This window comes from Piliocolobus tephrosceles, unplaced genomic scaffold, assembly GCF_002776525.5.
Source record: "Piliocolobus tephrosceles isolate RC106 unplaced genomic scaffold, ASM277652v3 unscaffolded_41409, whole genome shotgun sequence".
NCBI lineage: Eukaryota > Metazoa > Chordata > Mammalia > Primates > Cercopithecidae > Piliocolobus > Piliocolobus tephrosceles.
The window spans coordinates 1-10,988 of record NW_022325876.1 but is presented as its reverse complement, the minus strand read 5'-3'; the positions used below and the strand labels follow the sequence as shown (position 1 = coordinate 10,988).

General features: G+C 46.1%; 1 protein-coding gene across 1 annotated transcript; it reads left to right on the top strand.

Moving 5' to 3' along the window:
• Positions 1-4,115: 4,115 nt before the first annotated feature.
• LOC111524591 (succinate dehydrogenase [ubiquinone] flavoprotein subunit, mitochondrial) lies at positions 4,116-9,797 on the top strand. Its single transcript, XM_026452925.1, has 5 exons — positions 4,116-5,039; positions 6,079-6,240; positions 7,141-7,284; positions 7,605-7,769; positions 9,585-9,797. The coding sequence occupies exons 3-5, from the start codon at positions 7,168-7,170 to the stop codon at positions 9,735-9,737; spliced, it is 435 nt and encodes a 144-aa protein (XP_026308710.1). The 5' UTR covers positions 4,116-5,039; positions 6,079-6,240; positions 7,141-7,167; the 3' UTR covers positions 9,738-9,797.
• Positions 9,798-10,988: the final 1,191 nt, after the last annotated feature.

Sequence of the window (10,988 nt, the reverse complement as noted above, 5' to 3'; positions counted from 1 at the left end):
GGCTGGGCTGGGCCTCTGCCGCCCCCTGTGCGGGTTGTCCCGAGGGGGCGCCTGCAGCCCGTGGGTGGGGCGGGCGAAACCGCCCGGGTGGGTGCGAGGAGTGGCCGGGCTCGGCAGGTGGGTGTCCGGTGGGAAGCGCTGCGCGCCGGAGCTTAGACTTGCAGTTCTGCTTTCCGGAAAGCGCAAATCTTGTGCATGTCTACTTCGGGACCTTGTAAGTTAAGGGTCTCAACTTTGGGTCGTGTTTGATGGCTCTTGTGCCACTGAAAATGTGTCAGTGTTTAAGAGCAGCTGTACCAGTTTTTTTTTTTTTTGTTTTTTGGTTCGGAGTCTCGCTCTGTCGCCCAGGCTGGAGTGCAGTGGCTGGATCTCAGCTCACTGCAAGCTCCGCCTCCCGGGTTCTCCTGCCTCAGCCTCCCGAGTAGCTGGGACTACAGGCGCCCGCCACCTCGCCCAGCTAGTTTTTTGTATTTTTTTAGTAGACACGGGGTTTCACCATGTTAGCCAGGATGGTCTCGATCTCCTGACCTCGTGATCCGCCCGCCTCGGCCTCCCAAAGTGCTGGGATTACAGGCTTGAGCCACCGCGCCCGGCCATCTGTACCAGTTTTTAAAAATCAGACGGAGAGCTCAGCGCGCTGACCGGGCGAGGACGCCGGGACCTGTGCTTGCCTGTGCGCTGAGTGCCTCGAGGGCCGGGCTCGGCTGAGTCCAGGATGATGGTCAGGGTTATACTTCCCTGAGCCCTTGCTCTCTGAGTTTGTGAGTTTGTCTGAATGTGCCCTCTACGATTGCATCTTCGGAATCGGCCTTCTAGGGTTTTAGTTAATCAAGCTGAATTGGATAGGTTTCATTGCTTGGTTCTTTTGAATGAACTTACCCACCCACCTCCTTAATTATGAAGTAATTTTAAATTGCAGAGTAAAATTCTCAGTGGGAACCAAGTCGTTCAGCAATATTGATTTGAATTATGCCTGTAATTGTGCAATTTTCTCCTTTTTGAAATATTTATTAAAAACCTCCTTGAATTAAATGTGAAGATTAGTCATACTGCCGTCCTGTCAACATCAGAAAGCATGTAAACGTTCTAGTGTGTTGCTGTGGTTGGTGCTGACTGAGCAGAGACCCCTGCCGCATCTTGGGCTTTTAAGAGCTGCTTGGAGGGCGTCCACAGGCAGAAAGTAAAGCCCATGGTCAGTGAGGCTTTTTAGGCGAAACCTTAGCTTGTGATTGGAGAAAAGCAAGGGCTGGTGCCTTTGTCCTCAACCCAGATGGTGCCCAGTGTTCCTTCTGCAGCCTAAGACCCCGCCAGCGGCGGAGGCACCTCAGACAAGATGGCAAGATAGCAAAATTGAACCAAAATTTAGTCTTGGGTTTTGTAAAAGTCTTTTTATCTATGAAGTTAGCTTTTCCTATAGAAATTCTGCCTGCAAGCAGTATATTTATCGGCATTTCAGATAGGCTTTTATTCTTGAAGAATTGGAGTTTACAAAGGAACGGCATAGTCAAATTAGCAGAAAAAAAATTCATAATAGCCAACTGTGAAATGTGTTTGGAAAATAGATGCTGAGGACAATTTCAGTAAAGTCCAGAGAGAATTTTTTAACCTCATTTTGGCCAGTTCTGTGGTGTTTTGATCATTCTATATTTACAGCTGATTTCAAGTGACGAACTTTTCAGACTTATTTTGCTTTTGGTTTCTTTTTATGTCCCGGTGCACTGACACAGCTTGCAAACTGTTCGAAAGCAGTTTAATCAGAGGAAAAGTAAAACCAAGAAACTTAAATAATTACTGGGTTAACTGCTTACTTCAGGTGAAGTTTTTCAAATCCCTTAATATGAATAACCAGTATATGGGTTCTAGGACAAATTGATTTCTTTGAATGGATTGTTCTGAATGTGTTTAATCATGTTCTAGAAATACATTATTTAGGCCATTATAGTAGTAAACGTTTGCTTTGCTTCTTGGGATAAGTGTAACAATAGTGGCATTCCATTCTGCATTCTTCATGATGTTTTTGCTGATTTATTTGAAAAATTGTGACTTGGTTTTGATATGAAACCTGGATGTTAATATCAGTTGGGAGTCTCAGAGATTTTTCCCAAGGGTCTTTAGATAGGGGCCAAGTCCAGGATCCAGAGCCAGCCGACCTACTTGAATCCTCTCTGAGGTTCCGTCTTTCCGTGGGGTTAGTGGGTTTCTGTGGGTAATGTTTGAAACCTTTGGTGGTGCTCTTGTGAACCAGGGCTCACAGCCTGTGCACAGTAACCATGTGTGAACTGTATTTGTTTTTTTCTCCGAGAGGGATTCTCACTCTGTGGCCCAGGCTGGAGTGCAGTGGCGCTATCTTGGCTCACTGCAAGCTCCGCCTCCTGGGTTCACGCCATTCTCCTGCCTCAGCCTCCCCGGTAGCTGGAACTACTGCCATCACGCCCAGCTAATTTTTTTGTATTTTTAGTAATGATGGGATTTCACTGTGTTAGCCAGGATGGTCTCGATCTCCTGACTTCGTGATCTGCCCGCCTCAACCTCCCAAAGGGCTGGGATTACAGGCGTGAGCCACTGTACCTGGCTGAACTGTATTTTAAGTATCCGTTTTTAAAATAATAAACAGTAAAATTCTAGTGAGAATAATTACACGTAGTTGTAAAAGAATCAGTGAGTATACCACTGCCCCCAGTTCATTTTCCATGAAAGCAATTCCTGTTTCTGATACCAACTCCTGGTATTTGTAAGACCGCTGTTTCTTTAGCGGATGTGCAGGTGCATTTTTATCCGTTTTAGACTTCTTGCCTGGAGAGGGGATTTAGTTCACTACCCTACTTCTGCTTCTTCCTGATACGGTCATGCGTGTTTAGGTTCTTCGCTGGCTGCTTCTGTGATTGTATGGGTTGCACATGCAGATGAGTTTCTTGCTCATGATTTATAGTTGCATTTGATTGGATGAGGACCCCTCACTTTGGTAGATTGCGGGATTAATGTCTCTGCACTTCTTTCTTTTCCCCCTCCATCTCCTAATTCAGCCGTCTGAAATTACATATTGTTAAGCAAGGTCTAATATTCCTTTTATATGTTCCCCATTTTTTTCTTAGAGGAAATGTTTGATAGTTTCTCCTAAAAAAATTGATAATTGGCACACAAGACTACTCTTGTGATAAAACTAGTTTTCAGTTTTATCTAAAGACTGAAATTGGCTTAAAGTTGGGCTTTCAAATTCAAAACTCTGCCCCAGATTAGATTTAGACACAGAGGGTGAGTGTCCTTGTCCCCAGGAGGATAGCGTGATAATTTGTTCACGGTTGTGTTATGGGAGCTGCCCCTTTTAAGCTGGCTCTGTGTGTGTGTGGTGGGGGGCGGGCAGTGGGTATTCCACGTCAGCATACTGGAAAGAACAAATAAATATTTAGTGATCTCACTGTTTCTACTTACATTTGGTGTAATACACTGTTGTTATTGGTGCTGTTACCTGTGTTAATAGGGCAGTTTACAAAAGTTTCAAGAACATTTGTATTAAAATTATTTCAAAGACTTCTTTCTTAAAATATGATTTTACCATGTCAAAAATTATGTTAAGGTAGAAGAATATTTGTTCTTTCTCGTTCATTTTCTGAAAAAAGAAAAAACAAACTGAATTAGCTTATGTCAATGAAAACAGACTAGAAATTGGAGAAAGGGAGAATAATTTTTTATTCCACATAATAAGTAATTTCTGAATTGCAAATATTTCTAAATACTCGAAGGCATCTCTCACATCCCCTCTTCTGATTGCTGAGTGTATTTATTTCCTAAAGCTTTTTTTTCTTTTCTTTTCTTTTTTTTTTTTTTTTTTTTTGGAGACATTGTCTCGCTCTGTTGCCCAGACTGGAGTGCAGTGGCAGAGTCTAGGCTCACTGCAACCTCTGCCTCCTGGGTTCAAGTGATTCTCCTGCCTCACCCTCCCAAGTAGCTGGGGTTACAGCTGCCTGCCACCATGCCTGGCTAATTTTTAGTACAGATGGGGTTTCGCCATGTTGGCCAGAGTGGTCTTGAACTCCTGACTTCAGGTGATCCACCCACCTTGGCCTCCCAGAATGCTGGGATTACAGGCATGAGCCATCACGCCCAGCCCCTAAAACTATTCTTTATGATATTTCTGAGACTATTCAGTGGTCTTCTAAAATGCACCCAGCAGAATGGAAAATGTATCCTCTAAATGACTGGCCAACCTTAGCACATGGACAGTGTCACCTCTTACACACAGCCACTAAAAACTAAACACTAAAACCAGTCTTCTTGGGTAAAGATTTCTAAGATGGAAAATTTAAGCAGCAAGATGTGTCAAGTTGTAGACATTGGCCAGGAAAAAGCCAGGAGCAGCCAGGCAGGGGAGAGTGTGCATCCAGCGTCCTCCTGTGTGATGAAGGGATGACACCTCGTCCCTCTGGGCTGTCAGCTTTTACTGCTCCAGAATACAGATCTCCTGATTCAGTGTCCAGTGCCTTTTGAACTGACCTCAGGCCCTCATGGACGACTGGAACTGTAATGTGGAAAGGGCTATGATGGAGCCAGTTAAAATGCTTCATTATTTGCAAAATACCACATACAGTAATACGATATAGATGTCTTCCCCTTCTCCACTAAGTAGCATAAATTAAGACTTTAGAGAGGAAGTGTGCCTTTTTCATGTCGTATCTGAGTCAGTGAGTATCCTGTTTGGAAACAGGCTTCATCCTGGTTTTCTGGAGTGCCGAGTCGGGGTGGAAAGGAGGACCGGGGGCTCAGTCCTTCCTTGCCCCTTGGGCTGCCCTTCAGGGTTAAGTAGAGAGTCTCAGCTGAGCTCCCTGGATGCACAGGGGCACCTGGGAACATAAGAAGGGGAACAGTTTGCAAGGGGAAGTTTAAATTACTGTCCCCCATAGCATCTGTTCCTTCAGGACACTAACCCTCTGCATCTGTGTCTTCTGTGTCACCAGTGGCCAACAGTGTTGCAAACAGGAACCCGAGGTTTTCACTTCACTGTTGATGGGAACAAGAGGGCATCTGCTAAAGTTTCAGATTCCGTAAGTTCATGCCTTTTGTTCCATTATAAATGATTTTTTGGCTTGGGGGTAAGGATCTATACCAGTTTCTTTTCATATGAGTCATAGACATAAGAGAAAAATTTATCATAGGTATCCAATGCATGCTGAAATTATTTTCAGTGTAGTAGTACTTAACTGCAAGTACAAACACAAACATAGATGTTAGCATTTTTACTTATATCTCTTTTTTTTTTTTTTTTTGAGATGGAGTCTGGCTCTGTTGCCCAGGCTGGAGTACAGTGGCCGGATCTCAGCTCACTGCAAGCTCCGCCTCCCGGGTTTACGCCATTCTCCTGCCTCAGCCTCCCAAGTAGCTGGGACTACAGGTGCCCGCCACCTCGCCCGGCTAGTTTTTTGTATTTTTTTAGTAGAGATGGGGTTTCACTGTGTTAGCCAGGATGGTCTCGATCTCTGGACCTCGTGATCCGCCCGTCTGGGCCTCCCAAAGTGCTGGGATTACAGGCTTGAGCCACCGCGCCCGGCCGTTTACTTATATCTCTTAACGTATCTATAAACTAGATTTAAATTTAGATCAAATAAAGCAATAAATTAAAGTGAACAGTATCTGCTGTGATAGATGATAAAATTCCTACTGAAATTAGGACCGTGGGCCACTCAGGTGTGGGTTCCTTGGTATTCAGTGTGCCTGTTCTCTCTCTGTTGGAAAACTGAAACTTGCTGAGAAGTTCTTTTCTCATAAGCTCACAATAGCGACTGAATATTCCTTGGCACCTTCTCAGCCATAAGCACAGGCCCTGAAGTAGAGTTGTGGTCCCCAGTCTGATCCCACGCGACAGACCTTCTACCATTCATAGAATCTGATTGTCGGTCCCTTCTCCACGTGCGAATGTGCCCCCCTCTCCCCGCACTGTTCAGGGCTCAGCCCCGGGACAGGATGGAGGCCCTGTGTGCCTAGCAGGTGGTCCTTTTGTCTTTGTCAAGCTCCTTCACTGTAACAAGCGTCTTCGTGTTTGGCATAGTGGAGCACGTGATTGACAGGTGAATTTTTCTTTTCCAGATTTCTGCTCAGTATCCAGTAGTGGATCATGAATTTGATGCAGTGGTGGTAGGCGCTGGAGGGGCAGGCTTGCGAGCTGCATTTGGCCTTTCCGAGGCAGGGTTTAATACAGCATGTGTTACAAAGCTGTTTCCTACCAGGTCACACACTGTTGCAGCGCAGGTAAGAGAAAGGTGCCCCACCGTGCTCCCACTCTGTGCAGGTCCCACACAGCCTTGTGCTTTCTACCTGGGCAGCCTCCTGCCTTCTCCCCATGCTCCAGCCACATGGCCTCTTGCTGTGTCTTGCTCACTCAGCTTACCCTCTCAGCGGTCTTTCCCTGGAGCCTGTTCCCTGGAGACTTTGAAGGGCTGGAGCTTTGTTGTCACTCCTAGTTGGGACTCCAGTCACACTTGGGTTTTCTTTGACCATCTCGCCTACTTTCCTCCCCACCCACCCCCACCGCCCCAACACCTTAAGAAAAGGAGATCATCTAAAGAGGAGGAATCAGAATTTAGGGTGGGGAAGGAAAGGACAAGGGTTTTATTTGTCCCCGTGCTGCTGTCTTCTGGGACTCTCTGAGGAGTAAGACGGTGGTGGGCACACACAGCCAAAGGAAGTAGGGGTACAGGGGAGTGCGACTCTGAGTGTGGAGCTTATTACTTGGGAGGAAGCACTTCTGGTCTTTAACACATGCCCGTAAATGCCATTGGGAAGATTTGTTAATACCATTATCTGGAAAGATTTGTTGAGTACCTTTTCTGTGCCAGATATGTTAGGTAATAAGCATATTACAGGTAGCCTTTCCCTCACGGCTGCGGTCTGCCCTTCCTGGAGCTCCCTCTGTCTCCACCACACAGATGAGGAGACTGAGGCTAAGGGATTGAATCACTGGGCGAGCTGGGGAGGATTGTGACCCGGAATCTGTCGGGCCTCGCTGCTCCTCCGCTGAGGTCAGCCCTCGCTGGGAGTCACTGCGTGAGGAGTTGGCTTTCTCTGAATCCCCCAGTGGGTGGATTTGGGCCTGGAAGACAAAGCTGGGGCTCCTGTTTGTGGCTTGTAAGGAGTGGTTGGTGTTTCCAGGGAGGAATCAACGCTGCTCTGGGGAACATGGAGGAGGACAACTGGAGGTGGCATTTCTATGACACCGTGAAGGGCTCCGACTGGCTGGGGGACCAGGATGCCATCCACTACATGACAGAGCAGGCTCCCGCCGCCGTGGTCGAGGTAATGGGTGGGAGGCTCTGGGCGCCCTCGTGGTCTGTTTCTAGTCAAAAAGAGTCCTGGAAAGGATGTAAGCGATTGAGGCAGATGTGGCCGGCCGAAAGAATGGTGATGAGCAAAGCTCACAAGAGGAGTCATTTTCTGTCACGAACTATGCATTACACGTAACAAGAAGACTTCTCTTTGATGAAGTGTTGACATTTTCATAAAATAGGTTACTTTGGGTTTGCAGATTTGTGTTAAAGTTGTTCAGTATAGATGAGCTATGAATATCTTGACTCCTTCAAGGTAATAAGGTTTTTGTTTGTTTTTATCTTTCACAGCTGGAAAATTACGGCATGCCGTTTAGCAGAACTGAAGATGGGAAGATTTATCAGCGTGCATTTGGTGGACAGAGCCTCAAGTTTGGAAAGGGCGGGCAGGCCCATCGGTGCTGCTGTGTGGCTGATCGGACCGGCCACTCACTATTGCACACCTTATATGGAAGGGTAAGACTGCCCTGTGCCCACCTGAGACAGGACATGTAGTGCTGGGGCTTACGGTGACAGCGGGGAATGGGTTAGCGTGCCCAGTGAGTCCGCCAGAGATTATGTAAAAAGCAACAGAGAACAGCGGTGTAGGACACATGCAGCGACTGTTGATGTGAAAGGACGAGGCATGTGCTGTGAGAAGCTGTCTCTAAGGCAATATGTTATTTCTTGTATCCATTTTGGAAAGTTGAATTGATAATCTTATATACTAGGTTTTTAACTTGGGATATGTGATACTCAAATATAAGAAAAGAGCAAGCAGGCCAGGCACAATAGCTCACATCTGTAATCCCAGCACTTTAGGAGACCAAGGCAGGAGGATCACTTGAGACCAGCCTGGACAACATAGCGAGACCCTGTCTCTACAAAAAGTTTAAAAATTAGCTGGGCATGGTGGTACATGCTTGTAATCCCAGTTACTCAGGAGGCTGAGGCAGGAGGATCACTTGAGACCAGGATCACTTGAGACAGTGAGCCATGTTCATACCACTGCACTCCAGCCTGGGCAACAGGAGACCTGTCTCAAAAAATGAAAAAAGTATTTTAAGGCTGTTTTACCACCTCTGAGTTCCTGAATGGGTTGGTTTTGTTTGTTTTGTTTTGTTTTGCTTTGTTTTTGAGATGGAGTGTCACTCTTGTCATGCAGGCTGGAGTGCAATGGCGCAATCTCTGCTCACTGCAACCTCAGCCACCTGGGTTCAAGCGATTCTCCTGCCTCAGCCTCTTGAGTAGCTGGGACTATAAGTGCACACCGCCATGCCTGGCTAATTTTTTGTATTTTAGTAGAGACAGGGTTTCCCATGTTGCCCAGGCTAGTCCCGAACTCCTGAGCTCAGGCAGTCCACCCGCCTTGGCCTCCCAAAGTGCTGGGATTACAGGCATGAGCCACCACACCTGGCCATGGATTGTTTTAATGTTAATTGTTATCACTGGACAAAGACTTGAGGTGACAATAGTTACTGGGTAATCAGGGTCAACTTTGGCGTGGCCAAATAATATTCTGAATGGTATCGATTCAGAATATTCAACATTCTGAACTTTGTTGTTTTCTGATGAATGGAGACAGACCATTAATTTGCGAGTTGTGAGAACACCAGTGCCTTCTCTGTGGCTGAGTGCAGGGATGAGTGTGTGGTGGGAGGAGAAAGCAGGTCCGTCCGGAGCAGGAGCTGTCATGTGGGGAGCTGGCCCAGGCTTACGAGGGCACCTCGCACCGGCTGAGGGAATAGCAGGTCCAGGCGGGCAGCGCTGTCCAGTGCCTACCTTTCTGCAGTGCTGCAGTCTGCTTGTCTGCAACCATCCACATTGGGAACTGCCAGCCACATGTGGCTGTTGCTAATGTGGCAGGTGTAGCTGAAGAGCTGAACGTTTGATTTATTTTAATTAATTAAGTGGTTATGTGTTGCCAGCAGCTCCCACCTGGGCTGTGACCCCATGGTCTGTGGACCTCACTCTGGCATCAAACTCTGAGCGGAGCTGCCTGTGGCCACCAGACAGTGTGGAGTGCCTCTTCGGGTTGTGTAGAAATAGGAAATGTGTCACCAAAATAGGAGCTGTTGCTGCTGCGTTCTCTAGTGCACCTGCCTTGTTTGTGCTGCTCGGTGTGGAATGCCTCTCGGGCTCTGACAGTGTCCTTGACTCTGTTGCTGATCTCCTTGGATTTACCTGGTCCATTTGGATCAGGTTCTTTCACCTATTCACACGAGCAAATACCACCTTAAAACCTCAAAGGTTGGCTTAACACTTCTTGCCCTTTTTTTTCCTTTCTTTTAGTCTCTGCGATATGATACTAGCTATTTTGTGGAGTATTTTGCCTTGGATCTCCTGATGGAGAACGGGGAGTGCCGTGGTGTCATCGCACTGTGCATAGAGGACGGGTCCATCCATCGCATAAGAGCAAAGAACACTGTTGTTGCCACAGGGTAGGACTCTAATTTCTACTTATTTCATTTATAAAAATGAATAACTTTCATTTAGAGTTTCTTTGTTTTAATGAAAATAAAGGTATTATAGAATAGCGGTTCAGACACAGGCCTTGATATAACCTTGTGAGGGTGATGGCCTCTCCCAGCCGTGGTTCCTCACCTGTAAAGGGTAAGGACGGGAGCACCTGCCTCAGGCGGTGAGAAAGCATGGCCCTCAGTAGACCGGAATGGCTGCCATCAGGTTCACAGCTTACCTGTCCCAATTTTAGATGAGGAAACTGCGGCCCAAAGAGTCCCATGGGGTTTTTTGGCAAAATCCCTCTTGTTTTAGTGGGTACTGGGTTAATACTGATTCCTGGGATGGATAAGTCCTTCTTCTCCACATAATGAAAATAAGTAACTTTAATTTTATACACTGTCAGTTACTTTAACCATTTTCAAAGTTAGAAAGTGTCAGTACAGCAAAGGAAAAAATCAGCAAAACTACAGGTTGGGAAAAAATATTTTCCAAACCATATATCTAATAATATCTTTGTATCTAAAATAGAAAAAAAAACCCTACTAAAAACAACCTTCTAAACCCTACTAAAAAACAACCCTACTGAAAATGGACAAAGGACTTGAATAGATATTTTTCCAGAGAAGACAAACATGGCCAATTGATGTATGAAAAAATGCTCAACATTACTGAGCACCAGAGAAATGCAAATTAAAACCCCAATGAGACATCATCTCATCTCACTCCAGTTAGAATGGCTGTTACCAAGAGGACAAAAGAGAGCAAGTGTTGGTGAGGATGTGGAGAAAAGGGAACCCTGTGTGCTGTTGGGGGGAAGGTAAATTAGTACAACTATTGTGGAAAACTCTGGAGGTTCCTCGAAATTCACAGGACTACCATGTGCTCTAGCAACCCCATTTCTGGGTGTATATCCAAAGGGCATGAAATCAGAAGCTCAAAGAGACACCTGGACCCCCATGTTCATTGCAGCGTTGTTCACAGTACCCGAGATATGGAAACAACCTAAATATGTGTTGGTGTTTAATGAAAATGTGGTGTGTATACACAACTGAATATTACTCAGCTGTGAAAACGAAGGGAATCCTGTCATTTGTGACAGCATGGATGAACCCAAAATCATTATGTTAAGTGAAACAAGCCAGGCACAGAATGACAGATACTGCATGTCACTTATACGTGGAATCTAAAAAAGTCAAAACTCATGGAAACAGAGTAGGACAGTGGTTGCCAGGG

Coding starts and splice junctions, on each gene's coding strand:
- LOC111524591 (XM_026452925.1), top strand. CDS start 7,168: ATGGAGGAGGACAACTGGAGGTGGCATTTCTATGACACCGTGAAGGGC. Junction 7,285..7,604: donor CTCCCGCCGCCGTGGTCGAG/GTAATGGGTGGG, acceptor TATCTTTCACAG/CTGGAAAATTACGGCATGCC. Junction 7,770..9,584: donor TGCACACCTTATATGGAAGG/GTAAGACTGCCC, acceptor CCTTTCTTTTAG/TCTCTGCGATATGATACTAG.